Genomic DNA, 12988 nt, shown 5'->3' on the forward strand with positions numbered 1-12988 from the left:
TTTTTTTTTTTTTGCGGTACGTGGGCCTCTCACTGTTGTGGCCTCTCCCATTGCAGAGCACAGGCTCCGGACGCGCAGGCTCAGTGGTCATGGCTCACGGGCCCAGCCGCTCCACGGCATGTGGGATCTTCCCGGACCGGGGCATGAACCCGTGTCCTCTGCATCGGCAGGCAGACTCTCAACCACTGCGCCACCAGGGAAGCTCAGCAGAGCTGTTCTTGAAGAGAAACCTGAAGGCCCATTTTTGATCAGGGACTCTGCAAAGAGTCCTCTTTTCCGTGATCTTCCGACATGACAACAGATCCCTGCCTGCCCAAATTGAACAGTGGAATCATAACCTTAGTTTTAATACTCACAACCCTTAGACAATTCATTCTTCCACTGTAACAGGACTTTTGTGGAACGCTTTAAAGATCCCAGCTCTTGCATGTTTTTTGGACCATTGCTTACTATATCACTAAATAGGACATTGTCTTTTAGGCTGCAATATAACTGCCATGCAGTCATCTGTAGGTGCACCACATATGATGGTGGTGGGCTCCCTTCCCATCAATGTTACAGGATTTTTTTAAAAAGTGTCATTAAAAACAAAAAGAGTAGCTGATTCACTTTGTTATAAAGCAGAAACTAACACACCATTGTAAAGCAATTATACCCAAATAAAGATGTTTAAAAAAAAAAAAGAGTTCGCTGGTTAGAATGAGAACCAGTCAAGGCAAAGTAAACTCTCCCATCCCCGAAGGACATTACCTAGACCTGCTTTTATGTGCCTCAGAGAGTACACCTATAGCAAGCACACATATCAGTGTTAGGCTTCTTCAGTACAGTACGTAAGCTTAGTGTTAGTATCTGTCAGACGTGATCTACTGTTACTTAGATAAACGTGGTGCCTATTGAGACAACAGAGGCTAGAGCTACAGGTGTTCGGTAAGGCTACAGAAACATTTAGTTGATTTAGTTAATGGGTTTTTAATGGCTGTAGTAATGAGTGAGGCAACTCTGGGGCATTTGCTGTGAAGAATTCTATTTCTTACTGAAGAATAAATAATTATTGGATGAGTGTTACAACAGTGTGACTAATGTTTGAAATTACCATTTTTCTAAAAATGTTTCTATAAACTTTCAAAAGTAGCAATGTTTGTAGTTACTATAAATCAAGCTTTGGAAGTCCCCAAAATAAAGACTGCTTTCCTTTAAGGAAAAAAAATTGCAATTTTCTTACATGAGGGCATAGTGCATTTCACTTAAGCATTGCTATATAGTTTATACTCAGTCTCCTTGTCTGTTTCCTGAAAAGTACTGTTAAGTAAACTGGATTTCTGTCAACTCCCTGGCATTTCCCTTAAATTTATTAAATCTGAAGAAAGGATACTGGAAATAATGTTGTAGGCCTGGTGCTTCCTAGAGGGCTGAGGCCAGGTGTGGGCATCCAGCAGGGTTCCCAGGTTGTTTATCTCAGTCCTTAAGAACAAGAAATGCATGTTGGGATGGTGGTATTTTAGATTTAATCAAAGCACCCTCTAATTTACTAAAGAAAAAGTTCTATAACTTTGGGAGGTAAGGATCCTTCGTTACTAAGACAAAGCCCATGCTTTCTAGTAAAACAAAAGAAACACCCCAGAATGTTAACAGAATTTCTCTCTAGGGAATGGAAGTACAGGAGATTTCTTTTTTTTTCCACCCCACTTTTCTGTATTTTATAATTTTCATTAAAGAGCAAGTATTATTCTTACAATGAGAGGCTGTATTTTAACAAATTTATAAGATAACACAAAATTAATTAAAGCATGAGTCTCCTTTGATTATATTAAGTCCAATATTCAGAGCATTGGATAGAGTTTTTAGAAAGACTTTGTCTCCATTTGGGGGAATAATTAGCCCTATACTAAATGGTGCTCTAGTCTCACCTAACAAAGCATAAAAGTCATACCTGAAGTGATCAAACTGTTTCCAAGTAATTTAACCATTTCCCAGAACAAAACTCAAGGTTTTTCTTGGTGCTTACTCAGAGGGACACTTGATCCACAGTAGCTGTGGCTCCTCTACTCATCCTTGGTCCGTTGGGAGACTCGTGTTTATCCCACTTAATCTCAATGCCCAGCTCAAATGTCATTTCTTCTCAGTAGTTTTCCCTGACCCACATTCTTTCTAACCCTTCCTGTCATCTGTATTTCTATAGCACTTTACCTCTCATTATTATCACCTTTTCGTTTAGTAGGCGTGACACTCCCTCCCCGCATGTTTGTAGCCTGGGAGCTCCTTGAGGGCAGATATCATATTCTATTCATTCTTTTATCATAGTGTGGTGGATTAAAAATGGCCATAAATTATTTTCTCTTCAAGAAATGGAGTGTATTTGCCCTCACATTGAATCATGGCTGGCCTTGTCACGTACTTTGATCTGTGGAATGTGGCAGGTGACATGCTGCCTTGAGCTGCTGTGTGAAGTCCAGGTACCCTCCCAGAGAGACTGTGTGGAGAGAGAGATGGCTGCCCGGCCAGCCTCCAGCCCTTCCAGCCATCCCAGCTGAGATGTCCAGACTTGTGAGTAAACCCATCTTCAATTTCTAGCCCCAGGTGAATCTCTAGATGACTGCGGCCTCATGAATGGGCCTAGCTAAACCCAGCCCAGATTGCAAAATAATGAACAAATGCATGACTATTGTTTTAAGCCACTAAATTTTGGGTGGATTGTCCTGCAGTAATAGATTACGGAAACACAGAGTATCTGGGGTATGGTGAGTCTTCCAATAAGTGTTTATAGAATTAAATTTATTTTTGTATTTATTTATTTATTTTGGCTGCACCATGCGGCATGCAGGATCTTAGTTCCCCTACTAGGGATCGAACCTGTGTCTCCTGAATTGGGAGTGTGGGGTCTTAACCACTGGACCACCAGGGAAGTCCCAAATTAAATTTAATTGTAAGAGACTGGATGGGTAAAATTGGTCCAGATGACTCTCATGGTCCTTTTTAGCACTGAGATTCTATAATCTCAAGACCCTTAATGACCTTGGATTATGCCATTACTTCCTTTATTTCTACCTATAAATGAGAGTTGAATCTAGATACAATACAGTTAAGTCCTTGGGCATCTTAGTCCATTTGGGCTGCTATAACAAAATACCATAGACTGGGTGGCTTATAAACAACAGAAATTTATTTCTCACAGTTCTGGAGGCTGGGAATTCCAAGATCAAAGTGCTGGCAGATTAGATGTCTGGTGAGAACCCACTTTCTGGTTCATAGATGGCTGTCTCCTTGCTGTGTCCTCATATAGTGGGAGGAAGGATCTCTCTGAGGCCTCTTTTTTTTTTTTTTTTTTTTTTTTGCAGTACGTGGGCCTCTCACTGTTGTGGCCTCTCCCGTTGCGGAGCACAGGCTCCGGACGCGCAGGCTCAGCGGCCATGGCTCACGGGCCCAGCCGCTCTGCGGCATGTGGGATCTTCCCGGACCGGGGCACGAACCCGCGTCCCCTGCATCGGCAGGCGGACTCTTAACCACTGCGCCAGCAGGGAAGCCCTCTGAGGCTTCTTTTATAAGGGCACTGATCCCACTAATAATTGTAAGAGTGACCTAATCACCTCCCAAAGGCCCCATCTCCTAATACCATTATCTTGGGGATTAGGATTTCAACATGTGAATTTTGGGTGACACAAATATTTAGACCATAATATTCCATCTCTGGTTCCCCAAACTTCATGTCCTTCTCACATATCATCAACTCAAAGGTCTAAGTCCAAAGTCTCATCTAACTGTCATCTAAATCAGATATGGGTAAGATCAAGTTACAATCCATTGGGCTTTGTGACATTTAATGTATTAATATTTAGAGACAGCACCTAGGGTCACCTATTTTGACCAATCTCTTTTCCAAACCCAGTTTTCTGCAGCTGTATTGACTTCACTTAATTTCTTGTATGTGAAAATCGTGCCCCATAACCCATTTACTGTAGAACATAAACTACTTTGAGATTTTTTCAGTAATGGAGAAAAATACTCTTTCAGATCTGGCCTATACTAGTTTTTTAGTCTTTAAAATTTTTCTCCAGTTTCTTATTAGAGATATAAAATCTGCAATGATGACCATGCAATGAAAAGTGAGCTAACCAATCCAAACCATGGCATTTTGTAAAGTTTGAAATGTCTTAGAATTTCAGGCAATCTGCATTTTGGAAGAAGACACGGCCTTTGAATTGTTACTTACTTTATCCTTTCTTTAATGCTGAACTGTTTACAATCAATTGACCATTTTTCTTCATCTTATTATTTCAGGAGGGGATGGATGCTATGGATTTATGAAGAATATGCTTTAAAGATAGGCTATAGTCCAAGCATCAGGTTGGTCTTTCTGAGGTCATGCATGAAAATCAAGATTTAGCTATGTTGCAGTTATAACAGAAAAGTCCGAAGTCTAAACTCTACCAGACTCTCAGAAGCCATTGGTTCTGTGTTTAAATACCTTCCTCTGATGGAAATGTGGGAATGGAAGGGAGCTGGAGTGAGAGGGCGGCAGCCAACAGAAACGGCTCTCTGTGCACTTCCTAGTCTCCTGTTTTAAATGAGAAATGTTTTCTTGGTTTTGAAACACTTCTGTGCTTGTTCCTGCCACCCTGACAGCCTGGTTTGAACCAGTTTCTGGTTGAGACCTTGGTGCCATGGTAATCACCCTTAGGCTCCATCTGGCTGTGTCCCTGGGTGCCCAGCTTCTGTACTTACCCATGGTTACCACTCTTAGTCCCCCGTTTGGTTCTGCCCTCCTAGCAGTCATTGGAACCTACTTTCAGTCTAGCTCTTTCTCATCCTTCAGATGCAAGGTCATTGTCATTACCATAGGAAGAGTTTCCTTGACACCCAAGATAGGTTCAGGTCCTCCTGATGTATGCCCTCTTTGTTTCCTGTATTTTACCATCAAGGTACTTATCACAATTTATAATTATCTTTGTCATCTATTCTGCTTATTTTTGTGTCTTCAGCACCTGGGACAGTGGCTGGCACATAGTAGGAGTTCAATAAATGTGTTGAGTAAACATGAACAAATGAAGCTTGTAACTTGGGCCCCCCCCTCTTTTAGGGTACAATTGTATATGACCTTGGGCTAGTTACAAAACTTATGTCTCACTTTATGCATGTGTAAAGTAGGGAGGGATAATATTGTTTCATTTACCCCACAGTTTGGGGTGCTGTGTATATAGGAGATGCTTAGTAAATGTTTGTAGAATGAATAAAGGCACCTGTTATCTCTGTGATAAGAGACACTTATTTTAAGAAGTATTTCTTTCATCTAACAGGTGAGAGAAGTTGATTTTCTAAGCAAGGGGACTCTTGTTTACTGAGTGGGAAATAAAATTCAGTATTCCCAATGCCTTTGCCCAGGGGTTTATATTTCTCTTCAGGTTGTACCTTAATACTAGATTTTTTTTTAATGGAAGAGGGGAAATTTTTTTAAATGAATTTGGACCAAACTAGTGATTTGATTGACTTTTCCAATTCCTAAGGGGTTGGTGTCTGTCACAGATTTTAACTGTTTGGTCCACCAAGAGTACAGATCCTAGATTGCTTGGATCTTAAAAACCTATAAGAAAGAAGCAACAGTGAATGTGAATGTGAAGACCAGGGGGAGTTCTATAGAGCTAACATTCTCATTGGGTGGTACAGCTTATTGGCCTTCTGAAACACTGTCAGGATAAGATCCTGACCTTGGAGTGACGGCAAAAGTGCTTTTAGCCTAACAGTTCTTTGTACTACAAGCCTTCACAGGCTGGCCTAACTTTTTTTTTTTTTTTTTTGCCGCACTGCACGACATTTGGGATCTCAGTTCCCCGACCAGGGATCAAACCCGCACCCCCTGCACTGGAAGCGCAAACTCTTAACCACTGGACCACCAGGGAAGTCCCCGCCTGGCCTACCTTAACCTATTTACCCCCTATTTCCCACTGCAGCAGTGCAGTGAAGATAACATATAAAGTACAAATGCTACGCAGTTTTTCTTTTTCATGCTCATCTCTTCCCCACTGTGTCTACCTACTTCTGGGATTTCTTCCACCTGGCATTTCCTTCGGCATACAGAATACAGAAAAGGTAGAAGATGCAGGAAGGGTCCAAATGTAACTAGAGTTATGTATTTTATTTGAGCCTCATCTCTTTAGAGAAAGGGGAACACAGATGAGAGGAATAAGTTAGAGATGGTCTAAAAAAAAAAAAAAGCACAGAGGTGAGGGGTGTGAAGAAGGAAATCCTTCAGTGGAACATCTGCTGAAGGTGAAGCGAAGTGAACCTGGATAAGGAATTCAGAGATAATTCTTGGTGTTTAGTATTGCGATCTGGGAGTGAGATCCCAGCGCTGAGGAAGGAGGAAGGCCAACAGGTGGAGGAGTCCCAAAGCAAGTACTGCTAGTTTGTAACTAGCCTACGTCTCCAGACCAAGTGGCCCCATTTGGGTGGGGAGGATTTGCTGAGGGAATCTGACCCCTTATTCCTAGCTCATCTACAAGGTACCCTCACTGGCGTTGCTCTGGGATGTAAGTGAATTCATAAGCTGATGCCTCCTCTCTACTGACTGTGTCCTAGGCTGAGTCTGAGGTGGGGACTGGGGAGTTATAAACTGATACAGAGGCTAGTACTGCTGCTGAGAGCTTGGCCTGGATGTGGGCTCAGGCTTGGTCTCTGTCTCTGGATCCAGCTCAGATTCAGGCTCCAGCTCTGACTCAGGCTCCATTTCGTGATCCAGGTCTAGGTCTGGATCTAGCCCAGTCTCTTGTTCTGACTCCTGCATGGGATACAGATCAAAGTCTAGCTCTGATTCCTCCTCTGTTACTGGGTCCTGGAGTATGGTGAAGGCTGGACTTTTACTTCTGGGGGCTTCTATAAGACGGCTACTCATTTTATGTTTTGATTCTTCTTTCTGAAATACACACAATTAGATGGGTTAAAACTTCCCAATTAGATTTAATTTTTGAACAGTCAAGGAATTTCAGAATACAGTAGGACTTAAGGTACCAGAAAGCATGGGTTCCTGGCAAAGTAGAAAATATTTCTGGCCTAAATTTGCTTTTCATCTTCTTTGCACCCTCTGGTTCCTCAGTTACTTACCATGCTTCAGGCTCAATCAATCCATAATTTCCAATTTCTCTAGTTTTTGTAGCCAGCCTGGATTTCATGGTCAACCATTTAAATAACAATGGTCTGGTCAGCATTCCTGGACATCTTGTCTTCTTGTCTTTCCAACCCCCTAATGTAATCCTCAGCAGGCCCTTCATGACCTGGCCTCCTGCTATCTTCTTTAGCTTTAGCTCTGTCTATAGTCCCCACCTTTTGCTCTAGCCATAGAGTTAGACTGGCAGATCTTTACGTCTGCTAGTTCATCAGTTTTATTATCCATCCCAAGGGTGGTGGTGGGGGGGATTCTAAAGGGATAGCTAAGAGAGATATTTAAAATATTTATTAATTGGTATGGCACTGGCACTAACCAAACCTGCTGTAAAAAGATCCTTGAGTCCTCTGCTGGGTTGGGTAACCCCTCTTCAGTTGGGAAAGGATCCTGAATGACACCCAGTTGCCATGGCAGTGTGGGAACCTGGGACTCAGGTTTACTGCTATTTACCAACTGGTAAGGGAACCTTTCAACATTTCAAATTCTGGGACAGCCACACTCAAAAACCTTTCCTGGATGTTGCTCATCTCTATCTGATTAGGTGTCTCCTCCCACCACACCACACCACTCCCCACCCCGATGCTTCACATCATCCAACCTTGTCTGTTTCTGAGTAGGCTTCTTGTATCACTGTCTCCAATTCGTCCACATTTAACTCGGAGGACTCTGGCAACTTCCTTGACAAAGCAAATAGCACAGCATCGTGGAGGGTGAGGAACAGCTGGGCCTTGGTGATGCCAGTGTCAAAGAAATCATTCTTCTCAAGTACCCTGATCACAGAAGCTACAAACCAAACCGGGAACACACACAGGGTCAGACATCTGGGGAGGAGAGGATCCAGGATACAAAACACAGCCCTCTTCATAAGATGAAAGATACTCACAGTGACACCCTGCAATGAGCACCAAGATGTTGGCATTTTGGAAAGCACTGAACATCTGTGGGGAGAGAGTAAGCCAGTTTTAGAGATCTTCGCACTCAGTAGAGGAAAGGGCCTTTTAATTAGCTGAGTTTTAAAACTTCTTTGGTCATTCACTTGTCTGGGGTATATGTACCTTTGCATCCCCACCCCATTCAGCTCTGTAAACATTTGATGAGTGAACTGCTTTATGCCAGGAAATGCCTAAAGTGCCAGAATACAAAAGAGAATCAGATGGTCTTGGGTGGGGAGTGAGAGGGAGGGTTGCCCATGGCCTTAAGTGGGGAAACAGTTCACATAAAGAGATAAATGTTCACATGAGGACAGTGCTAGGATAGACACAGGCACAGGTGTGATGGGGACACACTGGACGGGCCTCATGAACAATCATATCTTGGTATTATTGCTTAGTGTTTGCACGTGACCTCCTTCTCTCTGGAGTCCACTAAGCAGAGGTGGCAAAATGTGGCCCAGAGAAGGTCAAGTGATATAGTTCGGAAAGGTATTCAGGAACCCTGAGGATCATATTCAGTGCTGCTCTGCAAAGTTGTATTTGAATTTAGTAAAACATCAGACACTGACCCCAAGTATATACTTCAGCAGGAGCTATAAATCTTAACGTTCAATTCAAAAGAAGTCACCATTCACCTTAATACTCTAAGACTCAACAGGTTCCAAACCTGGGCACTAAGTTGGAGTGTCAAAAGAAACAAAACAGACAGACTCTACTTCTTTCACTACCAAGGGGAAACAAGAAAGTCATTCTGGATCATACAGTAAATCATAAAGTTATTTGGTAAAGAGCCACTATAGACATACTCTAAATGACAAGCAATGGGAGATTGAAATATCGTGAATTAAGAAGAAGCTTAAATGGAGTGGTTGTCTCTAATAAGAACAACTACTGGGATTTTTCTTAGTGGGTTCAAGTTTTCAATTATAAAGTAAACAAAACATAATGACTTCCTCCAACAAGGCGGGATACAACAAAGCAAACAGCACAGCGTCGTGGAGGGTGAGGAACAGCTGGGTCTTGGTGATGCCTGTGTCAAAGAAATCATTCTTCTCAAATGCTCTGGCCACAGAAGCTACAAACCAAACCCGAACACACACAGAGCCAGATACCTGGGGGGGAACCTGCCTTTTTAAAGTGTGAGGGTGTACCGTGAATCTCTGAAGCCTACAAAGTTAAGGTGCTGGACATTGCCTCAATGATGGGGCTGGAGCAGAAAGTCATCAACGTAGGCGAGGTTGATGGAAGGGTTATGCCAAGGACCAGAACATATGGTGCCTCCAAAAAATGGAAGACAAGAGGAGAGAGGAAAGGATGGCCCAATTATACTACAGAACAGGGGGAAGAGTGATATAATGTCAGAGGCTTTAAGTTCCAGTGCTGGACAGGCCCCTTCCTAGCTGCGAGCACAGGACTCTTAGGGGGAAATATGGCTTGTCTCTCAGGGCTGTTGTGAGAACTAAATGAGACAGTGTATATAAATGTGCTCAACTCAGTCTGGCATGTAAGAGGCATTTGATAGTGTAGTCAATGAAATCTAAAACTACAGCTACAGTGTAAGACTGGGAGAAGAGAACACAGCCCAGTAGTACAACCTAAGATGGAAAAGTCCCAAAGATAAGACATTATCAAGTATATTTGAGCCTGCAAATGGAGTGGGGGTGGGGTGTTGGTGGGGAGAGGGTCTCATGGATGGGAAAGACCTTAATGTAAATCTCTTCTAAGCCTCTCATTTTATAGATGAGGAAACCAAGTGCAATTTATTAAGTTACCTCGGGTCTGATGGACAGTGAGGGGTAGTAAAGCCAGGACAAAGCACAAACCCACAGACCACCAATCAGAGTTCTTTCTGCTATGACAAGCTTCCTATTGCCTTAGACCAAAGAGGAGCTGGACTCACTTAAGACAGAATCATATTCACTTAGGAATAAGACATAGGATAAAATATTTATAAATATTTTGTTAAAATGGAATCTGAGGATACAAGAAGGAAAGTCAGCCAAAGGAGCATATCTCAAAAAAAGGTGGGGGGGTGGGGGATGGACGGTGGTTAAGAATCACCTGCCAATGCAGGGGACATGGGTTCAAGCCCTGGTCCGGGAAGATCCCACATGCCACTGAGCAACTAAGGCCGTGCGCCATAACTACTGGGCCTGTGCTCTAGAGCCTGTGCCACAACTACTGAAGCCCGTGCACCTAGAGCCCGTGCTCTGCAACAAGAGAAGCCACTGCAATGAGAAGCCCACACACCACAACAAAGAGTAGCCCCTGCTCGCCGCAGCTAGAGAAAGCCCGCGCGCAGCAACAAAGACCCAACGCCGTCAAAAATAAATTAATTAAATAAATTTTTTAAAAATGTGGGTGCAGTTACAGCCAGGAAGCGAGTAGGTTCAGGATGTGTAAACCTGAGCCATCGCCAACAGGAGCAAGAGTGAGATAGAGGACTAAAAACTGAGATAAGCTGGCTTGAAAAAAAAAGACACTGAGACATTAAATATGTCTTTAACGTCTCCTACTTATGAGACATTAAACAATAAAGCCAATATGGTTAGTTGTGCACCTAAACTGTCCATATTGTACAAGGAGGAGAGAAATGAAATCTGTCTGAGAAACCAGAAAGTGGGAGAGAAGCCAGGACTGAGGGAACATAGCTTTGAAGGAAAAATCTTTCCTGCCCTTTTCACCCAAAGATGCAGGCAATGAAGAAGGAACTGGGGAAGATCCTTACAGGTACTGGACCGGGTGGCCCCACGCTTGGGGTGTCATTTCATCACAACTTCTTCAAACCTGGGTGCCTTTTAGAGCAGCTGAATAGTGGAGAATTCCTTGTGAACTTTCTTCTGTAGCATTTGAACCTATTCCTTGACATTTTTTGTAGCTAACTCCCAGGATACGCTGGGAGTTGCTGGGTGTGGCACAGATTGCTGTTTCAATGGTGTTAAGAGTTTCCTATTTTTCAGTCCTTGAGAAATAATATGCCATGGTTAGGGAACCAACCCTAGTTTAGTAAATCAGGGTTGCTTCATTTTCTTTTTATTCTGGTTGACCTTAAACCGTCTTTGGTGCTCAAGTTCCTAGTGGCCTAGGAGTCACAGAGCAGCTAACCAGTGACTAACAGGATTCAATCAGGATCAGGTCTGGGATGGTGGTGGTAGGAGGGGATCAGGGTTCTTGTGAAAGCCTCCTTAGTACTTACCTGTCTTAGTACGACCAAAGCCTGTGCATCCACAAGATGTACCATGGAGAAGTCCAGGATGATGGTGTGGATGCTGGGTAGAAGAGATGAAGTCGAGTAAGGCAGGAGTGTTCTACCCCCACCCTGAGTTTCAGAAGCATCAGGGAGTGTGATCGACATGCTCCTAGAGGGGTCATCAGAAAGCCAAACTTTCTCCACCTCCTTGTAGTTTGGATTTCTCTGGGATGTGCAAGATGTTATGTACGGTACTTGGTCATCGGACATAGTCTGGCTTGTGTCCATGATTTTGAAACGTGAGCAGCGGACCAGGTTAATGGAGGACGAGTCGAGGTCCCCTTTACTTTCAAATCGTTCTGTGTAAACAACCTGGGATGACAGAGTTAGGGGAGGACTATGATAAGACTCAAACAAGCCTGGAAGCATTTGCAACTATGCTGTTTCTATCTACTAACTCACTTCCCTCTCTCTTGGAAAACTCTGCAGACTATGCGTTATACCTTTTTTCCTTAGACATCTCACTGTCACTTCCAGCTTGTGACTAAAACCAAGTTCATCTTTCCTGATCCTCACCACTCAGAGCCACCCCTCCCGACTTCCCCACATGCGTCAGTGACATTTTCATTGTCTTAGTGAGCCAGACTTTAAATCATCTTTGATTTATTCCTTTCCCTCATCCCTGGATTCTAATTAGTCTCCCGCACCTACTAGAACTTTGAAGTATTTCTTCCATCAGTCCCTTTTCTCAACACCTCCTTCTTTTATCAATGAAACTGTCTTCTGTCACATTTCCTTAAGGAGACAAAAGGTACTTGAGTGTGGCTGTCTTTATCTTTCACTCCTTTCATGCTCCTAATAGGCCTATGTCGCTTAAGGACAGGACCAAGCACCGGGACTACAATGGCATGAAAGATGTGAATGCTGACTCTGCAGTCACAGGGACCAGATTCTACCTGGGGAGAGGGCACGTGTCCATTTAAAGGATGAATAACAACCTAAATGGACAAGAACTGTAAGGCATGTGGGAAAATGAAGAGTTCATTTGCTAGAGTGGTATACTTTGGGGTGATGTTTCTTTAAGAAAAATCTGTTGTTCTAATAATGTTGCTTGTGAACAACAAGCAACATTGTTGCTTGTTGCTTTTCTATTTAAAAATAGAAAAAAAATGTAAAGATTAAAACTAACAAGGTAGTATATATTGTATCGCTAAAAAAAAAAGTGCTGTGGACAAATGATAATATTACAGTTCAAAGGAGAGAGGTGCTCCGCAAGCCTTGACAGTCACTGAGGCCAGGCCTTTGGGGGACAGCTGAGCACTGGCTCAGTGTTGGGGAGATGCAAGGTCCTTCAAGCAGAAGGAACCTCTGAGAGCCTCCCCTATCTCTCTGTCTACTCTATACTCTTTCAAGAGCTTTCATAATCCACTCCCGCCAGATCTGCCTGAACTTACTGCCCAAGCCAAGCCTCTTACTCTGAGGATCCCATGCTTATTTCTACCTCAGTGTCTTTGTCCAAGCCTATTCACGGACTGGGAGTCCTTCTTTTTCCTACCTGACATAAATCCAAATTTCTCTCTCCTGCCCAGCTTAAGTCCATTACTACCATGAAGTTTCCCTGCCTTTTTGAGTTCATGCCAATCTCTTTAACCGAAGTCTTAGAGTGGTTAGAATATAAACACATGATTTAGAACATAACAATACTGCATGGTA

The 12988-nt window shown here is 43.1% G+C and overlaps 1 protein-coding gene and 1 pseudogene across 1 annotated transcript in view; one reads left to right on the forward strand and one right to left on the reverse strand.

Moving 5' to 3' along the window:
* LOC112414016 (suppressor of cytokine signaling 5-like) overlaps positions 1 to 724 on the forward strand; it is a 2577-nt pseudogene extending 1853 nt beyond the window's left edge.
* A 5405-nt stretch (positions 725 to 6129) lies between these two features.
* The window catches only part of SLC26A8 (solute carrier family 26 member 8), a 72168-nt gene continuing 65309 nt past the window's right edge, over positions 6130 to 12988 (reverse strand). Inside the window, exons 17-20 of the mRNA XM_024765856.1 lie at positions 11282 to 11647; positions 8037 to 8091; positions 7752 to 7936; positions 6130 to 6904 (exon numbers count right to left, since the gene is read on the reverse strand). Of these exons, the coding sequence (XP_024621624.1) occupies positions 6617 to 6904; positions 7752 to 7936; positions 8037 to 8091; positions 11282 to 11647 (894 nt within the window). The 3' untranslated portion in view covers positions 6130 to 6616. The remainder of the gene's footprint in view (positions 6905 to 7751; positions 7937 to 8036; positions 8092 to 11281; positions 11648 to 12988) is intronic.

This window comes from Neophocaena asiaeorientalis, unplaced genomic scaffold, assembly GCF_003031525.2.
Source record: "Neophocaena asiaeorientalis asiaeorientalis breed wild unplaced genomic scaffold, Neophocaena_asiaeorientalis_V1.1 scaffold46, whole genome shotgun sequence".
In the NCBI taxonomy this organism is placed as follows: domain Eukaryota; kingdom Metazoa; phylum Chordata; class Mammalia; order Artiodactyla; family Phocoenidae; genus Neophocaena; species Neophocaena asiaeorientalis.